The sequence below is a fragment of the Petaurus breviceps genome, unplaced genomic scaffold (genome assembly GCF_028583685.1).
Source record: "Petaurus breviceps papuanus isolate PSGF00001 unplaced genomic scaffold, PetGlider_PUasm1.0 186, whole genome shotgun sequence".
NCBI lineage: Eukaryota > Metazoa > Chordata > Mammalia > Diprotodontia > Petauridae > Petaurus > Petaurus breviceps.
In genome coordinates, this window is record NW_027185798.1 from 19,499,530 (window position 1) to 19,523,480 (window position 23,951).

General features: G+C 47.4%; 2 protein-coding genes across 3 annotated transcripts; one reads left to right on the plus strand and one right to left on the minus strand.

Annotated features, from left to right (window-relative positions):
* The first annotated feature begins 1,998 nt into the window (after window positions 1-1,998).
* On the plus strand, window positions 1,999-2,443 carry LOC138162094 (diazepam-binding inhibitor-like 5). Its single transcript, XM_069089177.1, has one exon. It carries the CDS (start codon window positions 2,078-2,080, stop codon window positions 2,336-2,338), a length of 261 nt encoding a protein of 86 aa, XP_068945278.1. The 5' UTR covers window positions 1,999-2,077; the 3' UTR covers window positions 2,339-2,443.
* A 6,380-nt stretch (window positions 2,444-8,823) lies between these two features.
* Window positions 8,824-23,933, minus strand: GLOD4 (glyoxalase domain containing 4). Of its 2 annotated transcripts, none has more exons than XM_069089719.1 (9): window positions 23,767-23,933; window positions 17,995-18,044; window positions 15,791-15,911; window positions 13,612-13,756; window positions 12,566-12,702; window positions 12,373-12,459; window positions 11,772-11,885; window positions 11,657-11,681; window positions 8,824-9,077 (listed from the first exon to the last, which is right to left on the minus strand). In XM_069089719.1, the coding sequence occupies exons 1-9, from the start codon at window positions 23,875-23,877 to the stop codon at window positions 9,001-9,003; spliced, it is 867 nt and encodes a 288-aa protein (XP_068945820.1). In that variant the 5' UTR covers window positions 23,878-23,933; the 3' UTR covers window positions 8,824-9,000. The 2 variants fall into 2 exon arrangements, with proteins under 2 accessions (XP_068945820.1, XP_068945819.1); XM_069089718.1 differs by having other exon boundaries at window positions 8,824-10,163; window positions 11,595-11,681.
* Window positions 23,934-23,951: the final 18 nt, after the last annotated feature.

Consider the following 23,951-nt stretch of genomic DNA (forward strand, 5'->3'; position numbering starts at 1 on the left):
ATAGACACATACAAAGAGTTCCCCCCTAGACACCCTTCCACATGGACAGAGTGCCCCTATAGACACCCCTTCCACAGACATAGAGTGCCCCTCTAGACACCCCTTCCAAAGACATACAAAGAGTTCCCTCTAGACACCCCTTCCACATAGACACAAGGAGTGCCCCTATAGACACCCTTTCCACACAGACACATACACAGCAGCCCCATAGATACAGAGAACGCCCCCCATAGACAACCCCACATAGACACAAACAGAGTCTCCCTATTGACACATACACAGAAAGGCATCTCCCACAGCCCCCACATCCAGAGCATCACTTCAGTGTCCCACAAGCAGCTCACACTCATTCATTCACCTAAGCTTGGTTCTCTTTTCCCCTCTGGACTTACACTTCCCCCAGTGGCTCCCCAGAGCTGAGCTTCTCTGCCACAGCGGTAACTTGGGTGTCTCCATTTTCCCTTTGCCACACTCCTCTCCCCATCCTCTTTGGTCTCAGTACCACCACTCTTGTAAGTCCAGTGGATTTGGAGCGTATCTGTGCAAAGAGCGTATGGGCTGTCATTTCTCAGATCCCGAATCCATCTTCAGCAGAATGACAGCCCTCTCCTAACAGGTCTTCCCAAGTCTGCTCCCACTGTCCTTCCTGCCGTGGCCATACCATTTCCCCAGTACTCTCCTTCCTCATGAATCTGGTCATATAGAGCCCACTAGGGCCTGTCACCCAGAGTGCAGATTCCACCACCTGGCATTCAAGACCCTCAGCACCAAGCACCACCTTGTCTTTCACCTTCTAGACCAAATCCCTGAGGTTAGACAGTCTTAGGTCATTTTTGTTCTTTCCTCGGGTGCCTGGGCATAGCCCTCTGCACACAGAAAGCACTGAATGTTCACTTTATGGTGCTAAAGGCGCACAAAGTGCTTTGTGCAGAAAGAAGGCAAAGTTCCACAGATTAAAGTAGTCCAAGTGATTAGTATTATTATGATCCTGATTTTACAGATGAGGAAACTGAGTTTCTGAGCAGTCATTGATAATCCCCTTCACCTTGGCTTGCTTCCCCCTCACACTCGCTCTGTAGTGTTTCCCAGGCCTACACCCAGGGAGCGGCTTCACTGTTCATCTCTTCAGATGAATTCATTCACATTGATTAAGGGCCACTCTGTGTCAAGTGTTGTGATAGGTTTGAGGGAGAGCTTACGTGCTAGAGATTATGTGCTAGGCACACGCTGTCACACTGTGCTAAGTTTACAATTATGATCTCATGTGAGCCTTACAGCTCCGGGGGTGGGGCATTGTTATCCTCATTTTATAACAGAGGAAACTGAGGCAGAGGTTATGGGACTTTCCCAGGGTCACACAGCTAGTAGTGTTCTGAGTCTGCATTTGAACTCAGGTCTTCCTGTCTGTGAATCCCGTACTCTATCCACTGTGTCACAAGAACCTCAGGGTCAGAAAGTCGATCTCATCCTTCCCCAAGCCTGTATTTAGTTGCTCCCTCTCCAACCACACAGCCCTGCACATGATAGTTTCTCAGCTCAGTACAAACACTTCTTCCAAATGTTGAACTTTCTCTTTACAAATGCCCCACTAATCCATCCACTGGCTCCCTGAACCTCCCTTCAGAACTCACACCCCCCCCCAATACTGAGCTCCCACATAAACCAACAACATGTGCCCTCCAGCACAGAGTAATACCCCCCAACCATGGGGACATGCACATGGCCTGTGGGACTCATCCTCCTCAGGGGAAGGGCCCTTTGCTTAGACCAAACCTTTCCCATGTTAACTTTAGGCTCACTGACCTGACCCCCAAGCCACCAATAACTGCCTAACAACTCCCCACCCTTCCTACAGCACCTCTGATTTCCATCCTCTACCCCAGGTCCCAACAGAGCCTTCCTCAGACTCTCCAGCCTAGGCAGAATGAGCACACCCCCTTCAGCCTCACATGGTCCTTGAGTCACTGTTCTCTTGAAATCTCTCCCCTTCTAGCTCCTGAAAACCAAGTTTCCCCTCCCTAGAGCTAACAACAAATAAGGAAGGAGGGTTCTCCACCTACAGGACCAGAAGCGACCAATGGCCCAGGTAGAGTTTGAGCTGGCATGTGCAGCAGTTAAGCAGCTGACAGGCCCTGTGAGCGACGAGGAGAAGCTGGTGGTATACAGCTATTACAAGCAGGCCACCATTGGGGACATCAACATCCCCTGCCCAGCGGTCACTGACTTCAAAGCCAAAGCCAAGTGGGAAGCTTGGAATTGCCGCAAAGGGATGTCCAAGCTGGACGCCATGAGAATCTATGTGTCCAAAGTGGAAGAACTGAAGAGAAGATTGTGTTAAGGAAAGCAGCTTTCTCCAGAGAGGGGGAGCATCGACTCGGTCTTGTTATGGAGGGCGACTGAATTCCTTTGAGATCATAGGAACCTAGCTAGGAACTAAGTAATAAATTGCTTCAAAAGGCATCCTGAGTCTGAATTAATAATGTGATGGGGGTAGGCAGGCAAACAGAGATCTGCTGTGGCCTGTGAGGGGCCCTGAGAAGAGCGTCCTCAGCCCAGCTTGGTCTGGAGCCAGCTTCCTCTGCAGTGCCAGTGGTTTGTTGTAGGGTTTGGTACAGCTCTGGGAAAGCCCCTTTTTCAGTGTTACAGGGAAACTCTCTAAGGGCTAATTTTGGTGGGCAGACTTTGGCCCGAGGTCTCATCCCAGTTCTGCCCTTGACCACCACTGGCACCCTCAGCAAGTTGGCCCTTGCTCTGCCTACCCCAAAGGACTTTAGTGGGGATAAAAATATGAGCTATTGAGGGGGATGCAAAGTTATTATTAAGGTTCCCACTAGAACCCGGACCCAGACCCAGCAGTAAACTTAAGGTGGGGAGGAAGAGTCTTATCCTGGAAGATAGGAACGTTTTCTTCTACATTACCTTTTTCTTGTTCAGTCGCTTCATACTTCTCATGACCCCACTTGGGGTTTTCTTGGCAAAGATACTGGAGTGGTTTGCTATTTCTCCAGTTCATTTGACAGAGGAGGAAACTGAGGCAACAGGGTTAAGTGACTTGCTCAGGGTCACACAGTAAGTGTCCAGGCTCAGCCCTTCATTTGCTGTGTCCACTTAGCTACCGCAGCATTCTGGGTCATAACCAAATCAGCAGCCCAGCCTGGTCAGGAGAGCTTGGCTGCTGGGAGCAGGCATTCAAGCCAGCCCAGTGCTGTAGTGACAGGAGAGGACACTCTTCAAAGTTGGTCACCAGAGGGAAAAGAGCCATCCCAAAGGCCTCATCCCCCAACTTGCTCCTGCAGCCTTCAAAGGCTCGGGTGCTTGTGGGCCCCTCTGTGACAGCGTGCATCCAACTTCTTTAAGATAAGTTTTACTTGACATCTGTTGCTTACATCATCGCAGTTATACTCAGTATCCTTCCACCTCCCCCTCACAGAGAGGCATCCCATGTAATGTTTTGGGTTTTTTTTCGCTTTTTTGGGGGGGGGAGGGCAGGGCAATTTGGGGTTAAGTGACTTGCCCAAGGTCACATGGCTACTAGTAAGTGTTAAGTGCCTGAGGCTGGATTTGAATTCAGGTCCTCCAGACTCCAGGACCAGTGCTCTATTCATGTGGCACCACCTAGCCACCCCTTAACGATATTTTTTAAAGAGGAAAAGAAATCAGCACAACAGATAGTAGATGCATTGAAAATGTCTGAAGTGCCATATGTAACACTTGTGGGACTTCCCACCTCCATAAAGTGGGGTGAGTTGGGAGCATCTTTTCATATGATTTTGTTACATTGACTTCTGATTTTGCTGCATCCACATGTGGGGTTTGTCACAGAACAAAATCTTCCCTGGGGCAGCACATCTAAGCAAAGATGAACAGGCCCAAGCTGGAATCCCACTATTTCTCTAATTAGTGATATGTTTAATTCTCTAATTAGTGATATGTTCCATGCATGTATGTACCCTTCCAGTGGCTAGCTAGAACAATGAATACAAAGCTTCATCAAGACATGTACAGGGAAACAGACCTAGGCTTCCCCACTGCAGCATTTTCCCAAACTGACCACCATTGTCACAGTGTGTGATCCACAGGACACCCACAAAAGTGACCAGCCTTACAAACCCTCCTTTCCCCCATGGCAGACAGAGAAGCCCAAAGTCAGGCCTATTGGAGACTTTTAGACCTTTGCCCATTGGAACTATACAGGACCCTCTCCTTTGAGGAGTAAGTGGGCTCAACTCCCCACCGGACCTGCAAAGCAGGGAGGACCCCTTGTGGTTCCTATGGCCAGGGCTACAGAAATAGAAATAACTTCGTGCTGGTCTGTCTCTTTCTAGGTGGAGATTAGGAACATAGAGGTCTTGTAGCTTTAAGTGCTGGGATTTCTGTCACTGAATGTGACCTGAAAAGCAAGATTGTTTTCGAGGGAATTCTTCTGCCTTTGAGGGAGAGAAGCCTTTCCTCTGGTCATACGATCCTGACAAGCACTAGAAAAGCTAGTAAGGACCAAAGATAGAATGGACTGTGATCTATAGCACCATAATGCTTAGAAAAGTCAGGGTGTTTTTCTGCCTCCCCCTTTTAAAGCAGGCCTAGGTGGGCCCCAAAGCTATTTAACACCTAAATCCCCCATGAAGAAGTGCTTCACATCTCCACAGGGCCCATGGTCACTGAAATGGGATTTAATTTTACCCAGTGTATCCAGTACCTATGTTTGTAGGGCTAGGAGGGGAAAACAGCTGTTCCCGATTCCACACTCCGTATGTAGATCAATTACTGAACACTAAGAATTTAGTATCTCCTTAAATTGTGTTATAAAGCAGCAATAATAAAAACTACTTGGTACTGGCTAAGAAATAGAGTGGTGGGTCAGTGGAATAGGTTAGGTAGATAAGACACAGTAGTCAATGACTGTAGTAATCTTTGGGTTTGATAAACCCAAAGACCATGGCTTTCTGGGATAAGAACTCACTATTTGACAAAAGCAGCTGGGAAAACTGGAAAACAGTATGGCAGAAACTGGGCATAGACCAATATCTTACACCATATACCAAAGTAAAGTCAAAATGAGTACATGATAGATATAAAGGCTGATACTATAAACAAGCTGGGAGAGTAAGGAATAGTTTACCTGTCAGATTTATGGAGAATTGAAGAATGTATGAACAAACAGGAGATAGAGAACATTATGAAAGGCAAAATGGATAATTTTGATTATATGAAATTGAAAAGTTTTTGTGTAAACAAAGCTAATGCAAACAAGATTAGGAGGGAAGCAGAAAATTGGGAAAGAATTTTTACAACCAGTGTTTCTGATAAAGGCTTTATCTCTAAAATATATAGAGAACCGAGTCAAATTTGTAAGAATACAAAAAATTCCCGAATCGATAAATGGTCAAAGGATATGAATAGGCAGTTTTCAGAGGAAGAAATTAAAGCTATCTATGATAGTCAGATAAGAAAATGCTCTAAATCATTATTGATTGGAGAAATGCAAATCAAAACAACCCTTAGGGGGTGGCTAGGTGGCACAGTGAATAGAGCACGGGCCCTGGAGTCAGGAGGACCTAAGTTCAAATCCAGCCTCAGACACTTAACACAAAAAACTAGCCGTGTGACCTTGGGCAAGTCACTTAATCCCAACTGCCCTCCAAAAAGCAAAAAAAAAAAAAAACCCCAAACAACTCTTAGTTACCACAACACACTTGTCAGACTGGCTAACATGACAAAACAGGAAGATTATAAATGCTGGAGATGTGGGAAAACTGAAACACTAATGTGTTGTTGGTGGACTTGTGAATTGATCCAACCATTCTGGAGAGCAATTTGGGACTATGCCCTTTTAAAGAGCTATAAAAATCTGCATACCCTTTAACCTAGCAATACCACTTCTAGGGCTATCTCCCAAAAGAAATCATATAAATGGGAAAAGGAGCCACATCTGCAAAAATATTTCTAGCAGCTCTTTTTGTGGTGGTCAAGAACAGGAAATTTAAGGGAATGTCCATCAATTGGGGAATGGCTGAACAAGTTATTGTATATGAATGTAATGGAATACTATTGTGCTATAAGAAATGATGAGCAGGCAGACATCAGAAAAACCTGGACTTATATCAACTAATGCTGAGTGAAGGGAGCAGAACTCGGAGAATATTGTTCACAGAAACAGCCACAGTGTGTGATGACTGATTTTGATAGACTTAGCTCTTCTAACCAATGCAAGGACCTAAAACAATTCCAAAGGACTCATGATGGGAAATGTCATCCACATCCAGAGAAAGAACGATGGAGTCTGAATACAGAATGAAGCAGACTATTTTCTTTTTTTGTTTTGTTTTTTTCTTTCTCATGGTTCCTCCCATTCGTTCTAATTCTTCTATACAACATCACCAGTGTGAAAATGTTTAATAGGAAGGTATATGTAGAACCTATGTCAGATTGCATACCGTCTTGGGGAGGAAAAAATTTAAAACTTGTAGAAGTGAATATTGAAAAACCAAAAAAAAAAATTAACTTAAAAAATGATGAGCAAGCAGACTTCAGAAAAACCTGGAAAGACTTATATGAACTGATGGTGAGTGGTTTGTAGAACCAGGAAAACTTGTACACTGTAACAGCAACATTAAACAATAAATTTTGATAGACTTAGCTCTTCTCAGCTCATTACATCATGATATAAGACAGTTCTGAAAGACGCATGATGGAAAATGCAGTCCACATCCAGAGAAAGAATGAAATCTGAATGCAGATCAAAGCATACTATTCTTTTTTTTTCTTCCTTAGGGTTTTCCCCTTTTATTCTGATTCTTCTTTCACAATATGACTGTTTAACATGATTGTACATGTATAAACTGTACCAGATTGCTGGCCGTCTTGGAGAGGGGAGAAAAAAGTTTAGAACTCCAAATCTTTTAAAAGTGAATGTTGAAAACTCTTTTACATGTAATTGGAAAAAAATAAAATACTATTAAGTGAAAAAAAAAAAGAATTTAGCAGCAATATGACTCATGGATCCCATATTAGTATGGGGGAGAACCAGGTCAAAGAAATGTGGTTTTGAAAATTTAAACTAGCTACAAGTATTTAAAACAGAATGTGTTAAATTACCAAATATAGTCTACATCAAAGAGTTCCTTTGGAATAAAGTCAGTAGGGAATAGGTTTGATTTCATCTTATGACTCAGAAGTTGTGAGGCATCATGGAAAGTTGGACTCTCAGAAGCCTGACGTCAGGCATATGAGCTGTGCAGCCCTGGGTAAGGGAACAAGCATCAATTATATTCCCACTATTTACCAGGCATGGCAAACATCTCATTTTCACATACCTTGGAAGATAGGTGCTATTATTTCCATTTTACAATTGAGGAAACTGAGGCAGAGGTCCAGTGAGTGACTTGCGCAGGGTCACATAGCTTGGCAAATGCCTGAGGTTGGATTTGAACTCGTCTTCCTGACTCCAGCTCTGATACTTTAACCACTGTTTCACCTATCTCAACCTCTCAGTGCTCTAAGCTAGTGGTGTCAAACTTGGAAATAGATCCCTATTGCCCACACACTGACCTAGAAAAGTAACAAATTAATACTGTTGATGTTGTTAAACATTTTTCAATTACATCTTAACCTGGTTCTGCTCTTGGGAGTTTCCTTTTCAGTCACAGAAATGACCAGCCCCGTAGCCTCCTCACTTGGGGAGTGCTGGATGCCAGTTCAGTTCCTATCTTGATAATCCAGCTAGATGCCTGTCAATACACCTGGATGCTGAGGCCCTACCACCAAGTGTTGGCTATTGTTCCCTCCCAGCTTTGTGCAAATGTGCTTGATGAACTGGGCCACTAGTCTTTCCTAGCTGGATGTCTTCAGAGGCTACACAACCACTTGTAGGGCACGTTAAAGCAGAGATTCCTTTTAGGAATGTGTCGAACTAGGTGGCCATTGAGATTCTTTCCTACCTTTCAAAATCCGATTCCTTAAAACACAGAATTGTGACTTCTAAGAAATTTGTTTACTGGCCTGCTTATCGAGTTCTTGAGTTGCAGGCATGCTTGCTTTCTCTTCTCTTAATATCAAGACAGACCCAAATTGGGTATAGTTGTAGGGAGTGAGGAGAGCTGCAAGACCTGGGACACACAAGGGGGTCAATGGCATCTGACTCTCACTTCCAGAGACATGTAGGAAGGCAGAGCAGAGAGCTGAAAGGGCTAGCTACAATCCCTCTCAAACATCTGATTTAATTCTAAATACAGAACACTCTCCTGAGTCAACAGAGGTGAACATAAGGATGTTTATCTTCTAAATGTATTTTTATGTCCATACTTGTATGATGGACAGGCCTGTATTTTACATCAAATAACAAAACCACCCTGTGACCAATGATGAGTATAACTGAGCAACTCCTTGGCTTTTCCATCTAAGTAGCCACTGCTTCTCCTTAGGTAGGAATTGGTTTTTAGGTTCTTTCTGGTTGAAGAGTTACTGAGGACTTAAATTTCCTAGATAAAAAATAAGATGCACTTTAAACCCATACAGAAGCAGTCCCCATGTCACTGGGGTGTGGGGCAATGATTTAATGAGAGTTGGCGTTGGGGTATTTCACCTTTAACCTTTGCTGTGCACGATACATTCCACAGGTGTAGCACGTAGCTAGCAGGTGTAGGTGCCCTTTGTGCTCTACCCTCCCCACAAGCCCAGGTACATCAAGAATGGGGGTGTTGCCACAGAGCCCACGGCACTGACTCGTGCACCTACTTTAGCTTGAACAATTCAGGACAAGGCTGTTGGGCAAAAGCTTTAAGATGGAAAGACGAACTGAAAAAAAATGAGACACCAAGAAGGAAGTTTATTTCATAATTCAAGGTTTATGTAAAGAATTCCTTTACCCACAGAAAATGTAATTTAATCATTAAGCCAAAGAAATAACAAATCACGTTAGATTAAGCATTAAACACCAGAAAAGAAGAAAATGTACAATCTGTTCTCCTGGAAAAAGCAGATTCTCAACTGCTTTCTGAATGCTCAGATAGCTTCAAGATTACAATTCTGCAATTCATTTGAAATGTATATTAGGAGTTTCAGGGATGGGTGAAAATCTTCCCAAGGCTATCAATATCCAAAAGCAGAGTCAAGGTGGTAATTGGTCAGGTTTTTCTCTTAAAATTCCAGCTCTGGGTGGGGAGTAAGGGCTCACAGTTTAAATCTCAGTGTGTGGCTTTGGGATTGGTCTTTTTAGAGTCAGCCCTCCCTAGTCTCATTCTGGTCTCTTTACTAAAGTACTTAACCCACTGCTGCTTTAATTCCTGAGCCCAAGAGTCAGATATACTAAGTATAAGCACACTATATTTTGGGGGGAATTTTTCCTTTTTGACATGAATAAAGTCAATCCTAGTCATCTGAACAATAGTTAAATAAAATCTCCATGCTCAGTTGTACCCAACAGAGGCATAAACCACCTCCACAAATCACAGGGAAAACTAAAAGTCTGATACCACTTAAATAATTTCAAGCAATCCAATAAGAATGGCATTCTGTTTTCCTTTGACCCCTCCCAACTTTGAAAAGTAAAAAGATAGACCAAAGAACTTGACCCTTAGGTTCAAGGTCCAAAATTTTTCACCCCTTCTCCACCTCCCACTTTTGAATCTTCTTCTTAACAGCAGCTTATTATTTTGGGATTTTTTTTGAGGTGGTCAATCTATGGTCTTCACTGCTTAAGAATCTGATTTGACATTTTAGTAAATGTGCCACAGAGTTCTACCAGCAGGCCCTAGCATCTGCCTTAGTCAGAGCATCTGCCCAGATGGGTGTGTCTGCTTCAGTTCTTAGGGAAAGCCACTATTTCTAAAGTACTGAGCAGAACCTGTCCCATCAGTAACACATACGGACCAACTGGCTTGAATCTGTGATCAAAGATGGTGGACGTATGAAAGGAAGAGACGACTTTAAAGATCTGGAATTAAAATTTCATTAAGACTGTTTTCTCTCCCCCGAAAAGGCTATTGTAGGCTATGCCCCTGGTCTCCCCAAGGAAGAAGAGTCTTGAAAACAACACAGCTCTAGTGTTGGCTGGGAATCAGGATGAACATCTTGAATCTTTGTTTAAATGATGTCTTCCATTATCCAGAAGCCTTCTGTATTTTGTGTTTAGCAAACCATTCGTCACTTTTGTCTGCTGCCATTGCCTATGCAAAGAGAATCCGGAAAAGATGGTGGGTATAACAGAGAAAACAAAAAACCGGCCGCCACTGGACTTGAAGGAAGTGCTCCCCAGCCGAGAAGCATGGCTGTTAGAGGAGGGGCAACTGGTTGGATGGGCTAGGCAGCACTCCTGGCCACCATTCCCTTCTACTGCCAGCTCTCAGATACAGGGAGCATGATGTAAATGCAAAGAACAGCAAACCAAAAGCCGGACACTAACCACTGGGACATTATGATGACCAAGTTGGGCCCCTGAGAACAGGGGAGAAGATGCACCTCCCTCCCTTATTTGCAGAGATGGGAGACTATGGGTGAGGAACACAGAATATACTTTTAGATTGGTATGATATATAACTGATATGGTGGCTAGCTAGTTTTGCTGAACTGATTTTTTTCCCCCTTCTTCAGGGATGGCTCTCTGGGGAAGGAAAGGGAAATGGGTACATGAAAATGGATGCGATATTAAACAAAGATATCACTAAGTATTAAAAATACTAAATGCTTAGACTCAGCCTCATGTTCTCCTCCTTTAAGGCAATTCAAGGCAATAGTAATTTATCAGGCACCTACTATGTGCCAAGCATCGTCTTAAGTGCTGGAAATACAAAGAAAGGCAAAGACAGTCCCTGCTCTCAGAAGTCCCAGCCTAATGGGGGCAAGGGCAGCAGGCAAACGACTGAACGTATAAGCTCTAGACAGGCTAAATTGGACATCAACAGAGGAAAGGGAAGGTGCTGGGGAACTGGGAAAGGCTTCCTGTGCAAAGTAGGATTTGAGCTGGGACTTAAAGGAAACCAGGAGACAGAAAGGAGGAAGGAGAGCAAGCCAGGCATGGGGGACAGTGAGAGAATATCTTTTTGTTTTTAAGCAATAGGGGTTAAGTAACTTGCTCAAGGTTACACGGCCAGTTATTTCTGGGTGTGGTGCTGAGTATCTGAGCCCGGATTTGATCCAGGTCATCCCGACACTGGAGCCAGTGCTCTTACTCGCTGAGCTACCTGGCCGCCCCTAAGCAATTGGGGTTAAGTAACTTGCTCAAGGTTACACGGCCGGTGTTTCTGGGTGGGTGCTAAGTGTCTGAGCCCGGGATTCGATCTCCAGGTCTTCTCAACACTGGAGCCGGTGCTCCTACTAGCTGTGCTACCTGGCCGCCCCGAGAATATCTTTTTAAGGCTCAATAATGAAAAGCTATGAACTCCTTAATGTTTTTGCAACATGAACCATGGCTGGAAAAAAACCCCTTGTTGGCTCCCCCACACTGGCCTCTGCTGTCACCCCAGTTAAGCAACAGGCCTGGCTATCTCTGGCGCCTAGAACCAAAGTCAAAACCGGGCACCCTAACATGAGTCACTCCGGCCCAGTGCACTCCAAGGCCCTCTGGGATGAGGGGAGTAAAAAGGGACACAAAGACTCACATCATCCAACAATTTGTTCCCATTTGGATCCATCTTGGAAAGTTCTCGAAATGCTTCATCTCCCACGAAACAAATTTCATGTCCATCCTAAATATATCAGCACAAGGTCAGGTTGTGGCGCAGGGCAGCTCCTTGGCCTGGTCCAGGGCTTTTCTTGGTGCAATTGCTCCTACTTACCGGGTCAGCCAGAATAACCACTTGGACCGTTGCTTTCCCGGGTGTGTCCAGACTAACTAGGGGGGTCAGAATCTTCTGGTTCTCCTTTTTCATCAATGCTTCTATGTCTGGTAACTTAAGAAACAGAGACACACAAAAGGCTGGGGGTCACAAGTTGTTCCTTGCACAAGGTCCCTGCTGGTTGGGACAGATGAATGTCAAACAGAGGGGAGAGAACCTTGGCTCCCTTTGTTTGCTTCCAATATCTCAGTCACACACAAGACAGTGGGAAAGTATGTTGAAGAAGTGGTGCTCTACTGAGCCCCTTGGGAAAGTGGGGATGTGGGGCGGGGCAGAGCAGGATACAAGAGCAAGCCAGAACATCTTGGTGACTCAGAATGAGAGACAGGAAGGGAGATGGTGGAGATTTGCAAGGTGGCATGGTTAGAGATGGCCAAGTAGTATTGTAGAGGCCTGGAAATGGGCCAGGCAAGGCCAAAGCTGACCTCCCCAAGCTCAGGAAGGTTCCAGGGAAGAGCCCATATTCCTGGTGGGGAGGAGACTACAGGCCTGCATGGGCCAAAGAGAACCCAAGGCAAGGCAGACCTGGAGTCTTTGTTACCTCTTTCTTCGGGCAGGAGAAGGCAATCCTCCCAAAGGCCGTCCCATGATCCACTGCTCCCTTGATGCCCTGCAGTTCCAGCTTGCACTGAAAGGAACCAAGAGGCGTCCAATTCAGGATGCAGACTGACCCTCCCCAGTCTGCTGGCTATGAGCACTCCTGTGCAGGCCTGGCCCAGCGGGGCCCTGCTCACCTGGTTGTCTGCATAGCCCAGCAGAGCCCTTTGCTGCTCCTCATCCTTCTGATAAACCGTCATCCCCAGCAGGTCCGACCAGTAGTGGAGGGACGTGGCCAGGTCAGATACGGATAAGGTCACTTTCAGCACTGGGTCTATGGGTCAGAAACATGTAACATTACCTGCAGGGCCTTGCTTTCTTGTGCCAGGTGCTACTTTCTGGTGACCATCCCTTGATTCAGGCCCAGTCTAATTTTACATAGTCAGGCTCTAATCAAAGATCTGTGGAAATCCCGTCGCTGGGTGACCTTGCAGACTAGTCAGTGCAAGCAGCAAGACCACTGAGTCAAGGCGCTGACCTCATATGCTCCTACTTGCTCTTCTCCGTGCCTCCGAACCTGGTTCCAGGCATCTGCTGTATCTTCCCAAGGGACTGATTAATGTGGAGGAGCAAGAGAGTCAGACTGACCACAGGAGACCAGTACTAGAGGAATGGATGGGAATTGGAGTCTGGAGGTCAGTTAGGGACCCTTTGGGAGTGAGATTGGGGTAGTGGGCCTGGATCTGCCTGACACATAAGTCTGACTTTGGGCCAAGTCCTTGAAGCTGACTTCAGATTCATGGTGCTCAGCACTGAGTAGGTGCTTAAATGATTAATGGACTGGCACCAAACAACTCTACCCAAAAAGTGAAGAACGGAGAGCGGAGATGGGGCAAGTTGGCACACAGCTGCTCCCACCACCTGTTTGTTGGCTTAGTCCCAAACTGTGAACAAGAGCCTAGAGGTGAAGAGGCCAAGAAGAGCAGAAGTGCCCCCTGGTACAGAGACTGAGACTTGGAGACAGCCTGGCTCCTGGATGAGCAAAGCCAGTGGGCAGAAACCACCCCCCAGTGTCTGACGTGCCCTCCTGTCATTCCAACTCCTCACCCAGAGGCCTATGTGAGAACCTTGCAGCTGAGTCCCCTCCACGGGGCCCTCTGGGCCTTCTTCACTTTGCTCTCAGCCCTTCTGAGGTAGGAGGGGTGATGCTGGGCACAGCAGTCATTCCTGTCAGCATGAGTACCTGATGGGGGCTGACTGTGGTTCTTTAAATAGAACTTATATCCTCCTGGGGCTTCAGTTTCGAAAACTCCCTCAGCAACTTCATGGAGTGGCCACTCCGACTTCTTGGCGTTAGTGACAGCCTGGCTGGAGACCAGCGTGAGGCCCTTGGACAAAAACATACCAGGGTGACTCCATCTGATTGCTATCCTGATAAGACACTCATTTCATTTACAGAGCAAGATAAAGGCAAAAAACCCTGTGAACAGTTCTGATTTCATCTCAGCTTAAATTTCTTGGCACTGAGCAATTTCCCTCCTCTGATTATAAGCAGCTAGGGAGATTTCCAAAAGATAAATTCTGGTGAATCCTAGGGAAGAGACCTGGAAAAGTCAGTGCATCTATCAAAACAAGATGAAAAGTAAGGAGATTCCCTCAGAACTTCAAAAATTCCTGGAGAAATGGTGATACCAATTTCCATAGTCCATTTTCTCCACCTTGAAAGTAGAGACCCAAGAGGACTCTGGTGCCACAGGTGGAGACCCCAAGTCAGGAAGTGCTAGGTTCAAGTCCTGACTCTGACTGTCCTAGCTGTGTGACCCTGGCCAATCACTTCACTCCTCCCAATTTCCTTATGAGCAGTGTGGTGAAAATGAAGCCACAGGGAGTGGACTGGGGCCATAGGCTCTCCTAGGCTTCAATTTGGCATCACCAATGCTTCCTGTACATCTCAAATGGGGCAGACTGGAGATGCCTCAAAGTTAGCCCAGCTGCACTTGAACTCATTACCACTGCCTGCCAAACCTGCCAAAGTTCCCTGTCTCTAGAAAAGGCCCCATCAGTCTCCCAGGTTTGTATCCTGGGCATTGTTTTTGAGGCCTCCCTCTCCCTCCCTCCTCTGCAGTCCATTAGTGGCCCGCCCCCCCCTCCCAGAGGGCTTAGATTTCTGTTACAATGTGAGCTCCTTGTTTCCTCCCTTGAATTCTGTACCTGTTATGCTTAGCACATATGTGGTGCTTACAAAGTTGGGTGGCTGAGATGGATTCTTCACCAGCAGTTCCCTCGACCAATGAAATCAGTTAAAACAGAAAAAGAAAACCCAGACCTGTGATTCCTGCTATCCCACAATTCTTATACAAACAGTGCACTTTTATCTTTTCGGCCCACATCTCAGTTAGGGCGCAGGCAGGTCTCACCAGAAGATCAAGGAGTTGGGTCAGAAATTTGTAATCTTCCTTGTTAGGGCTGCTGCGTAATGTCTAGAGGGTCCTCCCTCCTTCCCTGCTTCACCTCATTTACAGCCTGGAGATCACCTGGCCCACTTTAAAACAAGCCAGATGTAGGCTGCAGTTATAGGGGAGCTATCAGGATCAGGTCAATGAGGGGACTAATAGTCCTCATGGGTTGGGACACTTCTAAATTTCTCTGTGGTTTCTGTTAAATAAGAGATATCTGCAAACCCAACTTTCCTTTGGAAAAGGGCACCAGCTCCATTATGGCTCTCTGGAATGACTACCTAAGTTCCTGTGTCCACTCAGCTCAATCAAACCAGGCTGGGCAGCAGTGTCCAAGTGGGAATGACGGGACCATTCTATCCCAGAGTCAGGGGCACTGGCAGTAAGTACTGTCCAGCTGGGTTCATAATGCTAGAGCTAGAAGGGAGCTCAGAGGGCTTCTGGGGCACCCCCCTCATTTTACAGAAGGGGAAACCAAGGCCACACCTCTCTAACTCCTGAGGAAGCTCTTTCCCCAGAGTCACAGAGGTGGTGGGGACTCACATGTTTGAAAGTGGGGTTATCTACTTCATAGGCTATGTTCTTGTGATGCAAACACACTGTGAGGAGGGAATGTCTCATTCTGCCTTGTATCCCCAGCACCTCTCCCAGGGCCAGGCCTACACAGCAGATGCTTCATAAATGCCTACATCCCGTGAGGTGGGGCGCCCTCCCAAGGCCTAGCCACCCTTCCCCAGAGCGGCCCTCTCCCCGGGTGTAATGAGAGCAGGTGGAGGAAGTACCTGGCCCACAGAGGAGTAAAGAGCCTTTCTCGCTGCCCCTGTGGGCCCCTCCTCCTGAGCTGCCAGACAGCGAGGCACAGCCAGGGGCACTGACTCCTGCACCTAAACCAATGTCAGACCCCTCCTCACGTTGCCCTTAAGAAATGCTGCAGTAAAAACCACACGGCAAGTTTGTGATCCTTACCTGGAAGTCATTGCCAAGCCGGTAGTCACCAATGCCATAATTGTAGGTCAGCTCTGCGACAAAATGATTGTCTTCGGGCCCATAGCCCACCATAGTTTTACTCCACTTCCCATCGTAAGGCCTAGAAATGGAGCCAACCAACAGTGACAAGAGGAAAACCTGCCTCCAGCCTCCTGGGAACCAGCAGTTATGATGCAGACAGTGGCTCTTGGCAAGACCTAAGTCCGAATCTTCCTACACCAAAGATGGTTGCCCCAGTGGATCCAGGAGAAGCACTTTGTTTAAAAAGTGGTTGGTTTCTAATATGTTAAGTAAGCCTCAAGTACAATAGCTTGGAAAATACACTGGAAGATTTTTGCCTTTCACAGCTATAACCACTGATTGGGACAGAAATCTTAAAATCTAACATTTGGAGTCACTGGCTTGTTACCCAGCTCCAAAGAAAGATGCTCAGTGGTCAGCACTGGGTCCACCAAGGGCTTACTTATACATTTCCATAAAAATTGGTCACTTGAGGGAGAGTGTTTTCCACCTATTCACACAGGGGCTGATCCTGCAAAGATTCAGAACCCAAGGGAGCCAAGAACTATTGAATAAACATTCAGTAAACACCTACTATGTGCAAGGCACTGTGGACTTGGGACACAAAGACAAACATATGTCCCTGCCTTCAAGGAGTTTGCATTCTACTGGGGATAGATAACAGCATGTAAACAGGAGGAAGAGAACACTGACCATTGGGACATACACCCCCCCCCCCCACACCCACATCCAGAGAGCCCTGGATCATAAGGCTAAGTCTTTCACTGAGCTGAATCTTGAAGAAAGCAAAGAAAACCTAAGGGACGGGGATGAGGATGGGGCACATTCCACATATGGGGGTGGAAGGCTTGTGCAAAGGTAAAGGGATGAGATCAATACCTACAATTAGAAGGGACTGTCTAAGGTTATCTAGTCACCCCCCCCCACTCCATTTGATAGATGGAGACAATGGGGGCCCACAGTGGTGAAGTGACTGGCCCAAAGGGACCAAGAAAGAGGAGCAGAGCTAGGGCTTGACCAAGGTCAAGGTCCTTTGCCCTCTAAGCCAGGGCTCTTCCCAGGACAATTCACAACTAGCCCCAATCTCCCTTTCCAGACTTAATACAAGCTATCCCCTTTCACACACAACACTCCCTGCCTAGAATGCCCTCCCTCCTCCATTATCTCAGAACCTGAGGTTTCCTCCAAGGCTCATGGAGGGCACCACCTTTCCTCAGCTGCTGGTGCCTTTCCCAAATCATCTTGTATCTGTCTTGCATCTACCTACACACACGTTGCCTTCCCCTTGGTTAGATTGTGAGGGCAAGGATGGCTTTCCCTTTGTCTTGTAGGTTCTGTCCAAGCACAGGACACAGCACACCGTTTAATAAATACTTGTTTAGTGATTGAATGGGATGTCAAATTCAGAGCAAAACTCAGATCAGTCTGGTTGAAACAGCAGCAATGGTCAGTAGGGACTAACATGAGACAAGTATGGGAACACAGGCTGTAGTGAAACTTGGATGGGTTTCAAATGCTTAGTGTTTGGGGCTTGTATTTTATTCCTGAGGTGACAGAACAGGGTTCTTGGGTTCTTGACCTGGGGTCCATGGACTTGTTCTTAAAAATATTTTAACAACTCTATTTCAATCTAACTGATTTTTTTTAACCCTATATATTTTATTACATGCATTTAAAACCAGGATTCAGAGAAGGGATCCCTAGGCTTCATCAGGTGCTGCCAGAGGGTCTAGGACACAAAAAAGTGAAGAACCCTTGTCATAAGGAATGACAAAAGATTTCTGAACAGGAAGTGACACCATTAAGAAATAACATGGGGGTGGCTAGGTGGCACAGTGAATAGAGCACCGGCCCCGGAGTCAGGAGGACCCAAGTTCAAATCTGGCCTCAGACACACTCACTAGCTGTGTGACCTTGTGGGCAAGTCGCTTAACCTCAAATGCCCTGCCCTCCCCCCTCCAAAAAGCAAAAAAAAAAAAAAAAAAAACCCACCCCAAAAAACTAAAACATGGCTCACCCTCCCTCCCCCAGGGAATGCTGCATCTAATATTAAGACTTGGTTGGGGGCTGTTTACTTTGGCTGAACAGTTTCCTTCTTTCTGTTGTAATCAGGGATGGCTCACTGGGAAATATAAATAATATTAAAGCAAAAAGTGACCTACCCATTACAGGAAGCCTTGCAGCCTTCCTCGAATTCCTCATGCCGCAGGATCTGTGAGGAAATCAGTGTTAGCTTCCCAGCTGTATGGGCTCTGTGTGGCCAAGGGTCTGGTATACATCACCTGTATTACCATTCACCAGAAGGCACTGCTTCTGATTCACTCCCAAGGTGGGCAATTTGAATTTTCCTGCCTGGATCGCTGCCCTTTCTTGGCTGGATATTTACCTGGGTGGGCCGTGGATAAGGAGCACAGGAGATACTGCAGGTTCATGGTCACCCAAGAGTTGGGATGTGGAAAGTGGGTGGGGATCATTTTTTGGATAAGTATGAATGTGCATATGTGTGCCTTTGTGCAGTAGGGGCCATTAGGGATGTCTCTTCCCACAGCTTTTAACCTTGCTACACTCACTTCTTTCAGTCCTTTACCCCTGTGTCAATGCTCCCAGCAGAGTCGAACATCTTTGGGCTAGAATGAACTGTCAACATTTTTTGAAAGTATGAAAAGTTCTATTCCACCTGTGGGCCGAGGACCAGGCCTAGTGCTAGGTGCTATTGGGAGGTGAGGATGGGAAGCGAAGGGGGAAGACCATGGACACTGGCCCTTAGAGCTGCTTCTGCTTAGGGAGATAAGATGCCCACATACAAATCACAAATACAAAGAAAGTCAGGAAGATGGTGAGAACATATCTGGTGGGGGATAAGGCTTCATGGAGGAGTCTGACAGTCCAACAGGGCTTTGCACAAGGGGTAGGAATCAGACTGGCAGAGTTTTTGTTTATAGTTCAACAGGTGGGCAAGAGTTAGCACACAACTAAGCATGATACAAAATAAAATGAGAAAAGTACCTAAGAAGACAACAAGGAGAGCTTGGGAGAGAAGGAATTTTCTCTGGCAGAGCTGCGAGGCAGGTGAATTGCATTAGGGGAGACCTTGTAGGCTTTGAAGAGAAGGCTCTCCACAGGCAAAAGAGGTGGAGAAAATCAAAGCTGGGAGGGGAAAGAGGGCCAGCCTGGGGCATGGGGGTGGTTCAGAATGAGCAGATTGCCTGAAGGTAAGAATATGCAATAAGGCTGGAGAGGTAGCTTGGAGGCAGACAAAGAGGGCCTGGAGCTTGTCCTCTGATGGCCTCATGTGGCAGGAGGTGACTCTGCATCATTGAAGCCATCAGGGCAGAGCACAGAGGTCTGGCAGGTCCTGTGGAGGCTGTCTACAGAACATCAGTCCAGGGAAGTTCCAAGATACTAACACTCATCACCAGAATGAACTTCTCTGCCACACCAACCCATGACAACTGCCCTCCGAGGCCCAGAGGTGATTGACGTTATAAGGAAGGAGGAAGGCCTGAGAGGTCCTCAGACATTAAGGAGTGGTGAAGGGTTTTCTTTTTTCTTTCTTTCTTTTTAAGCAATTAGGGTTAAGTAACTTGCTCAAGGTTACACAGCCAGTTATTTCTGGGTTTGGTGCTAAGTATCTGAGCCCAGATTTGATCCCCAAGTCATCCCGACACTGGAGCCGGTGCTCTTACTCGCTGAACCACCTGGACACCCCTGGAGGGTTTCTTAATGCTACTTGTCAAATGGTAAGGAGATCACCTGAACAGCACTGGGAAGGATCAGGTAGGAGAGGCACAGTCCTGGGAGGAAGCTGTTAGAATAATCCCAGGGGAGGATGATTTGAAATGTGGAATGGGTGTGGAAAGGAGGGGAAAGAGGTGATACATATGGAGGGTGGGGAACTGACAAGGCTTGGCAACTGACCAACAAGGTGTGGTGAGGCAGAGGGAAGAGTCCAGGATGTTTGGGATGACAGTGCTGTCATTAAGAAAGACAGTTAGGGAGAAGGGGAAAGCTTGTGTGGAAAAGGAGGAGCTCCATTTTGTTTTGGGTCCAAGGTCTGCCAGACTTGCATAACGTGCTTCAAGCACATTCCTTGCTCTCTCAGTATCTCCCTCAGTATCTTCATCTTTAAAAGGAGGGACTCTTTCAGAGGGCCTCTGAGGTCCAGGTGGAGGTGTCTGCCAGGCCAATGAAGGCTGTGCTGGGGATGGGGGGATTGGAGACACAGCACTGCAGTCTCCCCCAGTGACCCTCTCCACTTCAGTTGGGCTATCTTTCCTCCCCCTTCTTCAGCCTGGCTCCCAGCCCCCCACCTTGGACCTGTACTATTCTGATACACATCTGCCTCAGTTTCCCAGTTTTCCAGCCACACAAGGCAAGCCCAAAGGCAGGGCCCAGGTTTCTCCCCTTGGAAGTCTCTCATTCCTCTAGACCCAGGCCACCTGATTCAGAGGGTGAATTTATACTCCTGCTGTGGCAAAGCAGAGAGAGCACTTAGGCTGGGAGATGAGATCATAGGGATGGCGGGGGAGGGTCCTCAAAGGCCATCCAGCCCAGCTCCCTCATTTGACAAAAAAGGAAACAGGCCTGAGGCAACAAAATTAAGTGTACCAAGTCACTTGGTTTATCTGGGCCTCAGTTTCCCCATTTCCTCTACACCACACCGCTCTACACTTCCACCTGTCCTTTCCTCCTCAGCCCAGTGTCTGAGGAGGAGTTTGGCCCTGTCCTCGACAAGGTCGGTGTAATGGGAATGCAGATTTGGAAGATCTTCCCTGCCCCTAGGCTAAAGTGCACCTGAAGCCTGGGGTGGGAGGCTTGTTTTTCAGTAGATACTTCTTGATTGGCCAGTGAGTCAATAAGGTTGTTACATTCTCGGAGCCAGGAGAAGGCTATATAAGCCCTGATGTGTAGCTTTGTTTTGGGACTCACTTTGAGAAGTGTTCTGTGATTTGATCTGAATTCTGGGAAGCCATTGTTGAGAGTCCCCCGGCTTTGAAACCCAGATGTTGTTTGGTATGGATGTAATGGTTGCACAGTTTGGAAAGCTGTGTACTTGATCTGTTTCTGTCTTGATAATACTGTCTGTATATTCTGAAGTTCGGGGTGCTGACCTTTTTCCCCCGAACGAGGTAAACGATACATATCTGACTGATTAAAGTAAGCTTGTTAACCCATTTTGAGTTGCTTTCCTTTATCAAAGCAGATCCAAGAACCTGTATGGGCGGCAAACCCTGAGGACGCTTGGGGTGCTTGCTGCTACAGTCGGTCCCTTCTAAGACATGGCAACACATCATCAATCATTTCTTCTCTCACATTTTCAGTCTCTCCTCATCCTCTGTCTTCCTTCTTGTAGACTGGAGGCAGGGCCTCCCCTTCTCTATCGTTGGAAAACCTTCCTTTGATCCCACAGCTATCACCCAATACATCTCCTCCCTTTCCCTATTAAGCTCCAAGAGCTGTCTATACTTCCCGTTTCTGTGTCCTCACCATCCAACCACCCCTTAACATCACACAGGGTTCAGACTCCATCACTCTAACTTAATTGTTCTCTCAAAGGTGACCAAGGCACTTTTAGCACCTAAATTCGATGGCTTTTTCTAAGCCCTCATCCTTCTTGTGTCCCTGCAGCTTATACTGCTGATCCCCCCAATGTCCTTGGATCTCCTCTCTTCTCTCAACTCCCTGTTCTCCTCTGCTTTCATCGTCTCCTTTTCTGAAGGACCCATCAGGATGTCCCCTGAACTCTGGGCCCTCTTTTCTTTTCTTTCCTTGACTTGAGTTCAATTATCATCTCCATGCAAGCTCCTAAATACATACATCCTTAAATTTTCTGCCAAACACAAGTCCCACATTGCTAACAGCCTGCTGAATGAACATCTCCACCCAGATGTATCTTAAGCATTCTGAATGCAACAGATCGTAGATGGAGCTCATCTTCACCCTAAACCCACTCCCCCAAACTTGACTCTTCTGAGGACATCACTATCCTCTGGGTCATCCAGGTTCATGACACTGGAGCAGAGGTTCCCCAAGAGTTGGTTAGGGCAAAGCAACTTGGGCTTAGCTTGTAGTCACTTGGACACTCCCCATTCTCCCCAGACTGCCATGGCAAAGCACCATCCTGAACAAAAAAATAGTGAAGAACCACTGTCTCAGAGCCAATTTTAATTCTTTTAATTCTTTCTTCTCTTTTACCCACCATATCCAATCAGTGGTCAAGTTTTGTCAATTCTCCCTCCATCACTCCTGAGTCTCTCCCATCTTTACACGCACACACCTCTGGGCTCACCTCTCACCTGGAATACTCTAAGTGCCAATAAACATTGCTCTTGTTTGCAGCCCATCCTCCATACACCTGCCAAAATAATATTCTTGAGGCACAAGCCTCACTTTGTCACCCTCAGCTCAAAACCTTCAGTGGCTCCCTGCTGACTCTAAGACAAATTACTGACTCCTTAGCCCCTGATCATGACAATCTGGCTCAAACCCACCTTTCCAGACTAGGTCACAGTTCCCGCACCAGTCTCTGCCCTTGCATAAATGGTTCTTCAGTGCCTGAAACACACCCAAATCTCAGGAGGGCCACCCCCCACCCCCAATCCTTCTCCAGGCTCAGTTCACAGGTTACTTCCTCCAAAAAATGCCTTTGATGAGCATCCCCCCTCCCCACAGCTGTTAGGAATTTGTCTCTCCCTATTAATTTGAACTTACTTATTGGTGTACACATATTTAGAGTTGGAAGGGGCCTTATAGATCATTAAGTGAGGCCTCCTCATCTGTAAGAAGGGGAAACTGAGGCCTCAAGTGATGTAGAGGCTTGGCTGAGGTCAAAAGGTTAAGTGTTGGATCAAGATTTGAATCCAGATCCACTGACACCAACTCCAGTCTTCTCACTACGATTACAGCCTGCTACTTTTTCCCTGGGAGAGACCTGAGTTCTAGACTGGGCAGCGGGTGGCTAAGTGGAGAGAGCGTTGGGTCTGGAGTTAGGAAGACCCGGGTTCAAATCTTGCCTCAGTTCGCCCCTCAGCCTCTGCTTCTTCATCCCTAAGAGAAGTGCACTAGCAATCGCTCACGTTATTTAGAATCGTCAGAGACACAGCCTAACCATTCATAGCAGCCGGCATGTAGACTGCCCCGGAAGCTGACCTCAGAACGGTCTGGAAGGCGGGTGCTTTTACTACTCCAGTTTTTCCTTTTTACAAATACGGTGAAGGCTAAGGAGTCAAGTGACTCGGCTAAGGTCACACAGTCAGGGTCCTGAGGCGGGATGCGGACCTTCTACCTGGCTCGGGTGCCTGGGCGGCTAGCTGCCTCTGGGGGCTCAGGGACAGAGGTCGATCCCGGAGCTAACCGAGAGAGGAGGCTGGCTTTTATCCCGGGTGCCAGTCCCACTGCACACACTGCGGCCAAGCCGCCGAAGCTCTGCTGCCTCAGTTTCCCCGCATGTAAAACGCGGGTTCTTTCCCGGTAAACTGGGGACGACACCCCCCCCCCCCCACGCTGCGTCTCGTCGGGGCTGCCAGGGCCAGCACGGAGCCCGCACCAAGACGCCCGTCACTTCCAGAAGAAAATATAGCGCTGGACGGGGTCCGAGGCCCTGGGTTTGAATCCCGAGATCTGTTTTTTCCCTACCTGGTTGACCTTGGTTAGGTCGCTTCCCCTGCTGGCCTCAGTTTCCTTTTTTGTAAAATGGTGGGCTTTGACTAGTTGGCCTCTGGGGTCCCTGCCGGGCCTCAGCTGAGAGAACACCTGGCTTTCCCCGTGCCTCAGTTTCCCCATCTGCAAAGGGAGGGGGTTGGGCTCGGCGGCCTCTGGTGGTCCCTCCTGGGGCCCGAGCGGCCCTTGGACCAGGCTCTGGCCACTCCCTGGTTGCCCTGAATGCCGCCACGTCCGAGGCCCGCCCCATCCCCGGCCCCCTCGCCCTCCGTCACCTTCATCCCCAGCAGGTCCCGGTAGAAGCGCGCCGTCTCGAAGCGGTTGCCCACTTTGAACACGAAGTGCAGCGCGCGCCGCGAGGCCGCCACCGCCGCCGCCTCCGCCATCTCGGTGCGCTCCAGAGGGCCGGTGCCCCGCCCCCTTTTCCGGCGCCCGCTGATGACGCGCAGCCGGCTCCGGC